A 12,785-nucleotide genomic window follows, 5' to 3' on the forward strand; every position below is an offset into this window, starting at 1 on the left:
AATTTTGTTTCTTTTTGTCATGTGCAATAAAGTTATAGTTATTGTAATATAGTTATAGTCATAGTTCTCATGAAATGTATAAAGACAACAGGCAGTGTTTACACCGCACCTTTGAAAACAAACATTCAATTTCCACACCACTTGTCTTATGTCTTCTATACGATCTTCTGGCTTTTGAATTAAATGAAAGCTATAAGTAAAAAGAAAAAGATGCATGATAAAAACAGCTACTTTAGCGACACGCGCTTCATTCCATATAAGGTAAAGTAGGCGGAGAACAAAGGCTTGCGTCTGTAGTCTATTTACATATTCAAATTTACAAGGTCTTTTCGTGTGAGTAGCAGTGTTTACGTGGTGGACGACTCACAATATTAGAGGAAAGAGCTGAAGTTGTGTAACGTTAAGTATCAAACGCAAACGTACAATTACGTCTTGCACGTTATTGTATTAGCGGGTTCATACGAGGGGGATCAGCAAAATGGTTCAAAAACGTCACCTAAAAGAGCTCTCTTGAGTCCTAATCAGTTTGTGGACGCGCAGGTGCGCGTGTGCGTTGCCAGATCATGTTTCTCCTGAGGATTTTCTTAGTCACAACTTTCATAGCTTCTCTTCCTTTGTTTATTTTTGTCACATTTTATAATGAAACTAGCACTTTACAGATAAAATGGAGGTAAGAAACTTTACCAAATCGAATCTGCATTAACGTGAAGTTACAGGCTAACAAGTATAGTCACTTTTACCTCTTAAGACAGTATTACTATTGGCTGAACCAAGGTCAAGTCGCAGGTTCTTTGCTGACAATTGTGGAGCCTGAGCCAACCAACAGTTCAGCTTTAACTGACATATTAGCCAACACCACTACAATGAGGCTTGATCCTTTTGAGACTCTATCAACTCCTCTGCCCATTATGGACAAACACAAATTCACTTCCTTGCCTCACTGGAAATTTGATGATCTGTATCGATTGGACCCACATTTTAAACCGAGTGTAAGTACAGTCTACAATAACTATAGAAATGTCAATCTGTGTGTGGTTGCTTGTATATCAATTTAGCCTTCTGCTGAATGCTGCATTCTGATTGGCAGAAGAACATTGTGTAAGGCAGGGGCATCAAACTCAGCTCAACACAAAGGATCAACACAAATTCATTCGTTTAACACAAATCATCTAACTAATTGAGTCCTTCAGGCTTGTTTGACACCTGTGCTCTGAGGTGTACAATTATTTTAAGTAAACCGCACATATTTTGCCGCTGTTTGAGGAAAAAAAAAGTCTTGAAATACAACATCTGCAGAATGTTCAGGTCTACTGTAGAGCAGGGTGTCAAACTCATCTACTAGATGGCTGGAGCCCTGCAGAGTTTAATTCCAGCTCTGCTTCAACACACTTACCAGTAGGTTTCAAACAAGCCTGAAATAGTCAATTAGTTTGATCAAGTGTGTTTAATATAGCTAAACTTCAGAGCGGTGGCCTTTCAGGAACTAAGTTTGACACCAGTGCCGCAGAGGAATAATTGACTCTGGCCCATTGAATTATACCCTACTTCACATTTTGATTGCATCGTGACTTCAGGTTTACATTATTTACTAATAATTCCATGGCTCCTTATCAATTATTTTTTTACACATCGACCACTTGATAAATCCAGTTTGTCTGGATTTATGATATAGTTATGTGTTTGAGTAAGATGTTATCGTTAGTTTTATTCTTACCGCTGATGACATTTCTTATTAATTTTTTTCACATGAAATAAGCTATATAAATAATTTTTTTAATTACATAAAATAAAAATGTATCAGGTTTTCAGACATGTTTGTAATGTTTTTAGACATTGCAATACAAAGACTTTACCTTTAGAAGAGTTAGGATATCTTTATTTGGTGGAATAACACTGATTTTTGATGACAATGAATGAAAACATTTGTTATACCTGACCTTTGTCATACCTAAATAAAAAAGGGAGAAACAGAGAATTTTTAGAATGGTTTCTCTTTTTGTCATAGCTGTATGTGTTTATGTATATCACAGGTTTTTGGCACAGTTGGACTTCGGAATGAAATTGCTGTATTTTCCACCTCAAATGGACAACTCACTCAAAAAAAAAATTCCTGTATTCATTTACTCGCCATCATGTGGTTTCAGACTGTTATGAATTTTTTTTTCTGTTGAAAACCAAAGATGTTTTAAAGTATGTTGGAAATCAGTAGCCAGTGACGCAGGGGAAAATATTGTGGAAGTAAATGGCTCCTAGTTTCCAACATTCTTCAACATAGCTTCTTTTGTGCTGAACAGAAGACAGAAACTCAAGCAGGTTTGAAACAAGTGGAGTGAATGTGAACAGACATTTAATGCCGTCCGCTTAAATAAGATGTAAAATATATATGTGCTGAATAATACATACAAATATGGCATATAATATTAGCATTAACAGTTTTCCCCATTTTATTTTTATTTTTTTTTCAGGAATGCGCAACATCCTTGCAAAATTCCTCAAATCCAACATTTAAGGAGAAGTTTATTCCAAACATACAGCTGTTTTTACAAAGTGATCATCTCAACATGAGTGAGTGGAATCGGCTCTATCACTTCAACAACCCCTTTGGCTATATGGGACTTAATTACACAGGTTAGTTAATCAGAGAGATTAAATGTAATAAAAACAGATGCTTCTCTTTAAACCATGGTGCTAAAATAATGTATTTTTATAGCCATTAAAGCAGCTGTTGAAACCATCCACAAACCTGCATCCAGCCAGTTGCTGCAAGTACACCCAGGAGTGAAGGATGGCTGTATTCGTTGTGCTGTTGTTGGGGCTTCTGGTATTCTCAATGGCTCCAAGCTAGGAAAGGAAATTGACTCTAGCGATTATGTGTTTAGGTAAAGATGAGTTTAGGAAAGCAAATTCTACATTGCAAATTAAATGAGTAAATATTTGCAAATGGGAACATCTTGTCAAAGCATTAAGTGCCCCTATTATGCTTTGTTAAATATCCCAGAGGCTTCGGAAATAGGTTTAAATGCATTCAAGATAAAAAAAAAAAAACGCTCTCCTAATTTCCTAACCCCAAATAAGGACAACATGTCCTGGGGGATACAAATATTTGATAGGCTGTGGGAAAACACAGAGAAAGTTTGAATATAATTTATTTATATTACTTTGAAAAGTTAGTTGCTGTGAAAGTCAAGATCAGGTGACTTTGTTAATAGGCTTTGCATTTAGTTGACAGGCAGGACTTAAAAACACAACAATATCTCACAGGAATTCATAACTATTTGATTTAGTGGCTAATTCATACAATTAAATACTATTTGCTTATTTTGGTTTAGGAGTATGGTTGGGTGCCATACCTCCTTTTAAAGATCGTACATCGACTGAACTCCTTACAAATTTGTACAATTTAGCCACTAAACTGACAACGTAAAATAGTTAAGTTTCCTTGTGAAATCGGGCTGTAAAAACAACATGGCTGCCTATAGAGGGAAAACTACTCAACTTTCATGTAAAAGTTGATGTTTTTCTCATATTTATAACATTTGGAGTTAATGTATCCAAACTTATGCTTTTAAAAGTGTTTTTTTTAAGACGTAGATTATGTTTGTCTATTTTAAAGTTAACTTTGTATGCTATTCGCAATCTGTCTCTACATGTTTGTATCTCAGGTAACAAGTTGCCATTAAGATTAAATGGTCTCACACAGTTATAAATTCAATCTCTCCAATCCCCCTCTTTTTTGTGAGACCACTGATCTGATTGACCAGATGGTTTGTTAGGATTTATCTACTGCTTGCAGTCTGTATTGGAAACAAAAGACCATTACCATGTAAGAATTTTGGCTTTAAGTCTTTATTAATTCATTTATTAATCTTGATTTGCTATACATAAAAGGCAGAGCTGGAACACCTAGTTGAACAAACTAAACCTCCTCCATCGCAAGCATGATTTGAGAAAGGCGTTTCTCACTGGTAAGTTTTAGTTTTTGTGGTACATAATGAGATGTTTTATCTGTGTGATTCTAGATACAAACTATAAAACTATGTCAGTGAAAACAAATTAGTTTAATAAATGACCCTGCACAATTAAAACTAAATCTTTTCTTACTCTTGTGATTAAAGTGAGATGTGAAGATTGAGAAGAGAAAGTTCATGGTACTACTTTTTGTTGCATATATATATATATATATATATATATACATATACACACACACACACACACACACACACACACACACAGTTGAAGTCAAAATTATAAGCCCCCTTCGAATTTTTTTCTTCTTTTTTAAAATATTTTCCAAATGTTTAACAGAGCAAGGAAACTTTCACAGCATGTATGATAATATTTTTTCTTCTAAAAAAGTCTTATTTGTTTTGTTTCGGCTAGAATAAAAGCAGTTTTTAATTTTTTAAAAGCCATTTTAGGGACAAAATTATTAGCCCCTTTAAGCTTTTTTTCTTGATAATCTACAGAACAATCTACTGTTATACAATAAATTGCCTAATTACCCTAGCCTGCCTAGTTAACCTAATTAACCTAGTTAAACCTTTAAATGTCACTTTAAGCTGTATAGAAGTGTCTTAAAAAATATCTAGTAAAATATTTTTTACTGTCATCATGGCAAAGATAAAAGAAATAAGTTATTAGAAATGAGTTATTAAAACTATTGTGTTTAGAAATGTGTTATGTGTTGAAAAACTCTTCTCCCAGTTAAACAGAAATTTTATATATATATATATATATATATATATATATATATATATATATATATATATATATATATATATATATATATATATATTATGAAGGTAATATGAAGCAGAGTAAGGCCTTGCATCTCAATAAAAGTAAACCCATAAGCGAAAAATTGTGCCATGTCAGTTGCGTCTTTTTCATTGTCCAATCAAATGAAAGCAGAGGTGGAGTTTTGCTGAGGTGACAGCAGTGTTTGTTTGTCTGTGTGTTAAGACGACTACGAAGACTTTTTCAGACTGTTTCAGGTTATCCTGAGCTCTATGACTTCACAAATCTTGAATATCACAATATTATTAAATATTACAGTTATAACAATATCAACAGCAATGCTCGCACACAATACGCAACTGATTCAGCCGTTGCCTAGGAACATAAAAAGCACACCGCACTACTTTTATTTTCGCCTTGCATTCTCAAAACAGAAAATCACATTTGGTGTGATTAGCCTCTAAAACTCAAAGCCAAAATGAGACCGCTGAATTGCTGATGAGAGATGAGTGTGCCATTGCATAAAAGCAGCAAAGCTTTTATTATGCCATAGGCGACCACTCCCTGATCTTCCAGTCATATCATACGAAGAAGCAGTGTTTGTTTTATTACACTAAATACTAAAGATGCTCTGAAATGAAAATTCTGGACTCTGTTTAGCATAAAAATAGCATAAAGCATAAAAATATGAAAATTATATTAATAATATATATATATATATATATATATATATATATTTTTTGGTGCACTTTAATCTATAACACTTATATTGCAGAACTTTAACATTCACAAGTAGCAGCATTACAGACTAAATGAAATGCAATATTTGAAATGGGGGCACTTCTATAACAACGTATTCATTATATTGAAAAAGATTGTTTGTTTCTGCTAGGATGAATGCAGCCATCATAGCAGGACATGAGGAGGATGTTGGGAAAAGGACATCGGTTTATGTTCACACAGCACATTCCATAATCCAGTCCCTCATGATACACAAAAAAAGAGGATTCAAGCAGATTCCTACTGACAAGGTGTGTCTAACCGATCACTTGTTTCTTTTGAAATGTGCCACTCTGGCTGAATCTGTCTTTTTTATAAAAGGACATTAAATATGTTCTGATCCCTGAGGGTCCTAGAGACTACAATTTTCTTGAGTCTCTTATGAAGAACAGAAAAATACCATCAGGAGCATATCGAGGACGAACGTAAGTTAATTTAACAGAAAAATAAGTAATAAGGCTTGACATTGCAGGTTAAAAAGTAACATTTTTGACTTTTCAGGTTTAAATGGTGTTTTTTTTTTTATTTAATGGAAAGAAAAGATCCACAACAAACTTTTAAGTGTTTATTTAATCACATTCAGATTTTATGTATAGATTGCAATTCTAATATAATTTTTAAAGTTTTTTTTAAAAATCATTTTAAAGGCTTCTTAAAGTGAGGTTTTCTCCTGCACTGAGCCATAAATCTCCCCTTCAGCAGCATTTACACCACATCAGTTTTATTGATATCTACAATAAAAGCCACTTTATGTGGTACACCTTACTAGTACCGGGTTGGCCCCCCTTTTGACTTCAGAACTACCTTAATCTTTCGTGACATAGATTCAACAAAGTGCTGGAAATATTTCACAGAGATTTTGGTCCATATTGAAATGATAGCATCACGCAGTTGCTGCAGATTTGATGCAGGATGGAGACATGCTTTCATGTTTGTTGACTCTAAATTGCTCTAAAAATGCTCAGTTTGAACTGCAGCAGATTGCCTTGACCATGTCTCCATGCCTAAATGCGTAGTAGCTGCCATGTAATTGGCTGATTAGAAATTTGCGTTAACAAGCAGTTGGACAGGTGTACCTAATAAAGTGGCCGGTGAGTGTATATTTTCTTTATGAAAATAAAATTGTGTTAGTGATGCTTAATCTCCCTTTTAAAAACCTTTGACTAATGTCACAAGTTTCAGTTCAGTTTTTCTGTATTATAAATGAATGCAAATTGGCAAATATTAAATTAAATTCTGCCTCATTTTCATATTTCAACATACCATTTTAGAAAACATACAGAATTGTTTTGCAGTTATTAATATATTTGAGTTAATTATTACCCAGATCATCTGAGGTGTTTTTCTTATCCGCCAAAAGAATAACTTGTTTTTGAGGATTGCTGCTTACATCTAATGTAGATTGGATTAAATATCCCGTTAGATGATTAATTATCATTTCATATTTCGAAGGCCAAGGAAATATTACAGCGGGCATTTTAATGAAAGTTCCTACTACATCCTCCATCCAGATTTTCTCAGATATGTGCGAAACAGGTACATCCTGAAAATGCATAATTTATTCCTCTTTATGTTTCTGTAAGTTTATATATTGTGTTTTTGTTTTGTTAATAGTCATGTTTACTTTTTCATCTTAGATTTCTTAGGGCTAAACAACTAAAAACAAAGCGGTGGTGGGTGGTCAGACCCACTAATGGAGCATTCACTCTTCTGTTGGCTATGCACACCTGTGACATTGTAAGTGATCTTTCTCTTTTTTTAAAGATTTATTTATAACTTCCCTTTTAGATTGAAGTCTTGTTTATTACTTTAATAGAGATTTTATCTGATGAACTGACCGTCTATCAGATAAACCGACCTTTATTGATTTTTATCATGTGAGCAGTTATTTTTTTCCATCTGTTGAGCTGACGAATATTTTTATAACAGTGTTTTGTTTTTCCTGTTCTTATAGGTTAGAGTCTATGGCTTTTGCACGGCTGACTACCGGAAATATCCAAGCTACTATTATGACACCAAACACACTAAACTAGTGTTTTATGGTAATCATGATTATCGTTTGGAGATGAAAACCTGGAAGAAATTTCATGATAACAAATTAATCTGGATGTATTTGGGGAAATCTAATTGAATGTGGGTGTCTTACAATACATTTGACTTTGCTGAAATAATCCAAATAATAAGAAAATGAATACAGCTAAGTCAGTTATTTCACAAAGACAAATGAGGTCGCAGTAAATTATAGTTGTGTAGTGTTTCATAACTTTGCATTGTTAGGTTTTACTCTGTTTTTTGGCATTTTGTAATAAAGAATTGATAAAATGAAAAGAAAAACAGTAATCAAGCTTTTTCTTCTATCACATATTTACTACTCTTATTAAATACAAGTTTAAATGATTAACTGCAAAGTCCAGATTTTAAAGACACCGCTGCTTTGTATTGAATCTAAGCAATAAAAAAATGTTCTTTTAAAAAATATAATTTTATTACTGCACTTCAGAAACTAATATTTACACGTTGACAGTACAGTTTATCCCAGATCTTAATGCATCAGATTTGTCTTTTTGGGCATCTTTAATTTTTCAACACTGGGATTGTTATTCCTTATAAGAAATTATATAAGAAGCTGAAAAAATAACAAGTTTTGCGGTTAGTGGATTTAATTTTTCTTTAGAGGACACTCTTTGCATTTCTTTGTTCTTATTTTAAAGAATAGATTTAAGTTAATTAACTGGAGGTGTCCAACAAAATAGATGACTTTAAAATAGATGACTTTAAAATGACTTTGCTTTTTGTAATCTGCAATGAAATAAATTAGAAAGTATATTTTTCACTCGTTTGCTGTGCAGTTGTATGGGTGAAAATAATTTGTGGCTTACTGTACATAAGACGTTATTTTTTAAGACAGTCATTGCAGTACTTTGCACGTTGATATACAATATGTCTCCATAAAGGTCAGTTCTGATATTTTAATTTTTGCAGTGAGGGAATGACAACGCCATGAACACTCGCGACATTACAGTGTTCAGGCACAAGATGTCGCACTAACTTTGGGAAACTACAGTGACCTCACATGGGGGTCCCAGATGTTCGCTTCGACGAAATTACCATAAACGCGTACAGACAGAAGAATTGTGACAGAACTGTTCTATTGGAGTTTATTAGACCTAGGCCTATTGTAAATTTAAATTGACCGTACCATGATACAGACACCTTTAGAAATAATATACTACAATTTAGACTTGCAAATGTTTTAACCAAAGGATATATTCGTCGTTTATGGGAATGAGTTCTTTTCTGAAATACTGAAGAGAGACACATTAAGGTTACCGCGAACCTTTCAGGAAGAGTTACAGCAGGGGAGGCGCGTGACAGGCGGCGCGCGCTCACGCACCGGTCACTTGTGTTGTGTCAAAAGCACGTTCAAGTGTGGCTTTGCGCTTTTGCGGTTTCTCGATCTGGAACTGGAACCATAAACTGGATTATACTTAATGAACTACTTCGGTTTCTTGGAATTTGAGGATTTAAGCGCTAAAGCCACCTGATCACGTATTGGGTGAGTATGTGTTCTCAGATAGTCTTACTATACAAGTGCGCAGATACGCGCGTTACCAGTTAAGCTTTTGATTCAATAACGTAACTGGTCGGGAAAGTCATGTTTGTGAGTGATTATTAATGTGTAGGCTTTTTATCACAATCTTGTTGTCTGCCCTACGGCACTTTCCATAACAACCAAATGATCACAGAAGTGCTCTTATAGCCTACAGTAGGTAGTCTTGGAAGTGATTGTTTGCTTATTTGTTGTGTAACTCAGATGAAAGAGACGTGCATTTGTTATCTGCAGATTAAAGTTGTCACAGTTTTCTGCATCAACGTGGCGTCTAATGCTAATCTTTATTGTGATTGCTGTAGACACCTATACTAATACAGCATGTCCATTCTTTCAATAGGTTTCCATGTGATGTTTCTGGCTTTCAGGATGGCTTACATACGGTGTACACGTGCTGCTCAAAAACAGACATTCACTTTATGTATCATAGGACCGCAATACAAATTGAAACCTTATGTGCTGAATATCTAACCATATTTTTGTAATAATAATATAAATAAATAAGTTAAACCTGAAGGCAAATCCAAAATTTTAATGAGCAGAGAGGATCATGACTGTTTGAATCCAGATTATAACACTTTTCTGGGAGCTGGACAAAGCCATGGGCAAGGAGCAGGATCTTCTTCTGGCTGTGAAGAATGGAGACCTTCCCTTAGCTCATAAACTTCTGGCCAAAATCAAGACCAACCGAAACAGTAAGTAAGCTGCTTTTATGTATGTATGTATGTATGTATTTATGTATGTATGTATGTATGTATGTATGTATGTGCATCTCTTTGTGCACCAATGTTCTCAGCATAGAAGTATGCAATTTAAAAGAAGCTATTTGAACATGTAAACAAACTCATCAGCTCTGCTTTGAGTCAGCACTATCATCCACGAATCATATTTTGCATCGTGCATGACATTTTTTAAAGTTTCTGATTACCATTTGATAATTTTTACCTTAACATTACGTGCAACTTGAAACCCTGTACAATCATTCTTTAAATACTTTTGTCCCAGATTACACTGTAGGCTTAGAATTTATTTCAAGGTCACAATTCATTGATTTGGCTGGCTAAGAGGTTTCTGTGTCTAATATTTAGATGAATCATCAGGGACTCATTTTTAAACATTTGAGCTGTAGCAGTAACACTAGACTACATGCTGATTCAGTCTGATTTAACACTAAACAACAGCTGCACAAAAAACTGAACGCTGTATGACCGGTGGCATTTTTTGATCAATCCAGTAATGTGTGTGCATAGATGTCCACTGATGTAAATGGTTACCTATAGATATAAACTAGTTTGTTTGGTACTTGGTGTTTTTGTTTGCATTAAATGAAGTGGTCAGTTACTCACTAGGGGTCAGCTATTGGCCAGGCTGATGCAGAGCACCTGCGGAGAATGATTTCAGGACACTCTGTAAGTCTTTATTAAGCAGATGGAGACTCTGTCTACTACAAGAGGCCAGACCAGGTCTGAGTTTCAGAGAGTCAGACGGACAGTCAATTTACTCGCTGGATATCTGAATAGTGATAGCCTATTTTTGGTTTTATTCTGCCACAAGATATTGATTATGCTGTTAAATATTTATATATTAGTAATGAATGTGTTCCTTGTCAGTCAAAATCTCATATTCATCTGGATCACATGATGGCTTGACTTAAGTTTGATTTCCACAAAACATTGTTTTAAAATATTGAAATATTTTATTACAAATTAAAATTTAAATTTAATTGATTTATCTGGCCTTTGTTTTAATTTGCTGTTTATTTACTCACCGTCAGACTATCCGAGATCTAGTCTTGGACTTTTTCTTCAGTAAACATCAAACAAGCCTAAACTATGGTCCTTGGTGATTCATTATTACTGATCATTATCATTTTTTCCTCCTCTACAATGTGAGTTAAGCACTTGCTTATGGCTATGTTTGATGCTGGGTCAACTCTATAATGTATATTCTTAATTATTGGGCTATTAATTTGAGTTGGAGGCTTAGAAAAAGTTTGGTGTGATTTTTTTTATTTATTTATTTTTTACTTATCTGCTTGTTAACACTGAATGATTTACACACATACATTTGTTTGGAGAGTAAACAATAAATTAACCACCCAACAAAGGTAATTTCTGTATGGTAAGTGTTGGTAGAAGTTTGTCATGAAATCTGTGCTTGTGCTTATACTGGATAAACTTAATACTTAATGAAAAATTGAGTACGACTTTTAAAACCCGATGATTGACTTTTCGTGGACTCCTAACTTTAATGTAATGGAATGTAATTTTAAAAAAGTTATAAAAAAAAAATCGGTTTCTTGCCGAGACCAATAACTTTCCTTTACAAGACCACAACAGACCTCAAAATATCATCAGAAGTCACTTAGTAGTAATACTGTTTTGAGTCTATATATGATTTTTCACTCTCAAAGTGCTGGTAGTTGTTGATTTGCATTTATAGAAATATCATAGTTTTGGAAAAGACTTCCCATAGGAAAAGAATACCCTAGACATTACATACTAGCATACACTAGCATAGTTTAGAATGGAGATAAATGCAATGGTCAATTTATTTTTCCTGCTTTCTAGTTCAGGAGCCAATCATTGATCGCTAAAGACTGACGGATCTTCTTTTTTGGTTATGATCTACCTAGTCTCATGTTTTTGAAAAAGAGCTGAATCTCAGTGGATACTTAAGACATGAAAAATATATCTATATAAAGCTAAATCTCTACTCAGTTGAAAACAAATGTTCTCTAGTTTGGTAAACCATATAAAACTAATGTGAGGGAATGTCTTTGTCTAACATAATTATGTTAAATGACATCCCACCTCTGCAATTCAAATGCAGATTTTGTGATGTAAGTAAAGAGGTTGCTCTGGATTTGGCATTAACTATACTGTATGTTGAAAAATATATTACTGTAAGTTGGAAAACCAGAGAGATCAATGCGATTTTATTAAGATAATGATGTAGTGTGTAACACATAATTTTTAAATTTTTAAGGTAGCTACATTTTGATGATCGGATCCTCTAGAAACAGTTGTAAAGGAGAGGAAGTTGGTGTTGTGAATTCATTCCTTGCAGGTATGCATGTGCATTAGCTTAGGCAACCTGAGAGAAATTTGTCACGATGCACATGTTTGGAAGCAAAATTTATTATTTAGATTTCATTGCGTTCATTGAGTACAAATTTGACATTCTTTCATGAGCAATCCGTTTTGGGAGAATTTGATGTTTCCCCTATTTAAAGAGACGGAAGCTGCACTTGCATGTCTGAGAGGTGTTTTTAAAGATGGCCACAGAGTGACATGACTTGCCTTAAAGGGACATTGGTTTCTGGTTAAAGAAGAAACATCCCCCAAGTTCACCAACTGCGGATTTTTATAAAATATCTCTTTAAAGTTACAATGAAACGGAAGTGATGACAAATTTTTTTTTTTCAGAAAATTTCTACACTTTTTAATTAGTTAATTTGTTGTAATCAAAATCATGCCTCAGATAAGTTCAGCTGAACTTGTGCTTTGCCCAAAACAACTTAAACTTCTTAACAACCTTTTGCCAAAACCTGGTATCTGGTGTTTATCCCTGCCCCCTCCTGTCTTGTTACAAATCAGGGATAACCCATATGGCAAACTGGCAGATTAACTTTGAAGAGAGCTGGATTTCAGACACT

General features: G+C 34.1%; 2 protein-coding genes across 11 annotated transcripts in view; both read left to right on the forward strand.

Annotated features, from left to right (window-relative positions):
• Positions 1-320: 320 nt before the first annotated feature.
• st6galnac1.2 (ST6 (alpha-N-acetyl-neuraminyl-2,3-beta-galactosyl-1,3)-N-acetylgalactosaminide alpha-2,6-sialyltransferase 1, tandem duplicate 2) lies at positions 321-7,851 on the forward strand (the record flags this gene model as incomplete). The annotated part of the gene is given in 9 exon segments (NM_001082934.1): positions 321-670; positions 749-989; positions 2,466-2,628; positions 2,711-2,879; positions 5,630-5,768; positions 5,839-5,942; positions 6,970-7,053; positions 7,155-7,254; positions 7,472-7,851. Coding segments are annotated over 9 exon segments (1,284 nt in total). The 3' UTR covers positions 7,649-7,851.
• Positions 7,852-8,916: 1,065 nt separating this feature from the next.
• Positions 8,917-12,785, forward strand: part of caskin2a (CASK interacting protein 2a) — an 85,089-nt gene continuing 81,220 nt past the window's right edge. For all 10 annotated transcript variants that reach the window (XM_087276100.1, XM_087276104.1, XM_087276101.1 and 7 more), the window contains exons 1-2: positions 8,917-9,073; positions 9,468-9,822. In XM_087276100.1, coding sequence (XP_087132226.1) covers positions 9,729-9,822 — 94 coding nt within the window. In that variant the 5' untranslated portion in view covers positions 8,917-9,073; positions 9,468-9,728. The remainder of the gene's footprint in view (positions 9,074-9,467; positions 9,823-12,785) is intronic.

Source organism: Danio rerio, chromosome 12 (genome assembly GCF_052040795.2).
Source record: "Danio rerio strain M-AB ecotype USA chromosome 12, GRCz13ab, whole genome shotgun sequence".
NCBI classification, from domain to species: Eukaryota; Metazoa; Chordata; class Actinopteri; order Cypriniformes; family Danionidae; genus Danio; species Danio rerio.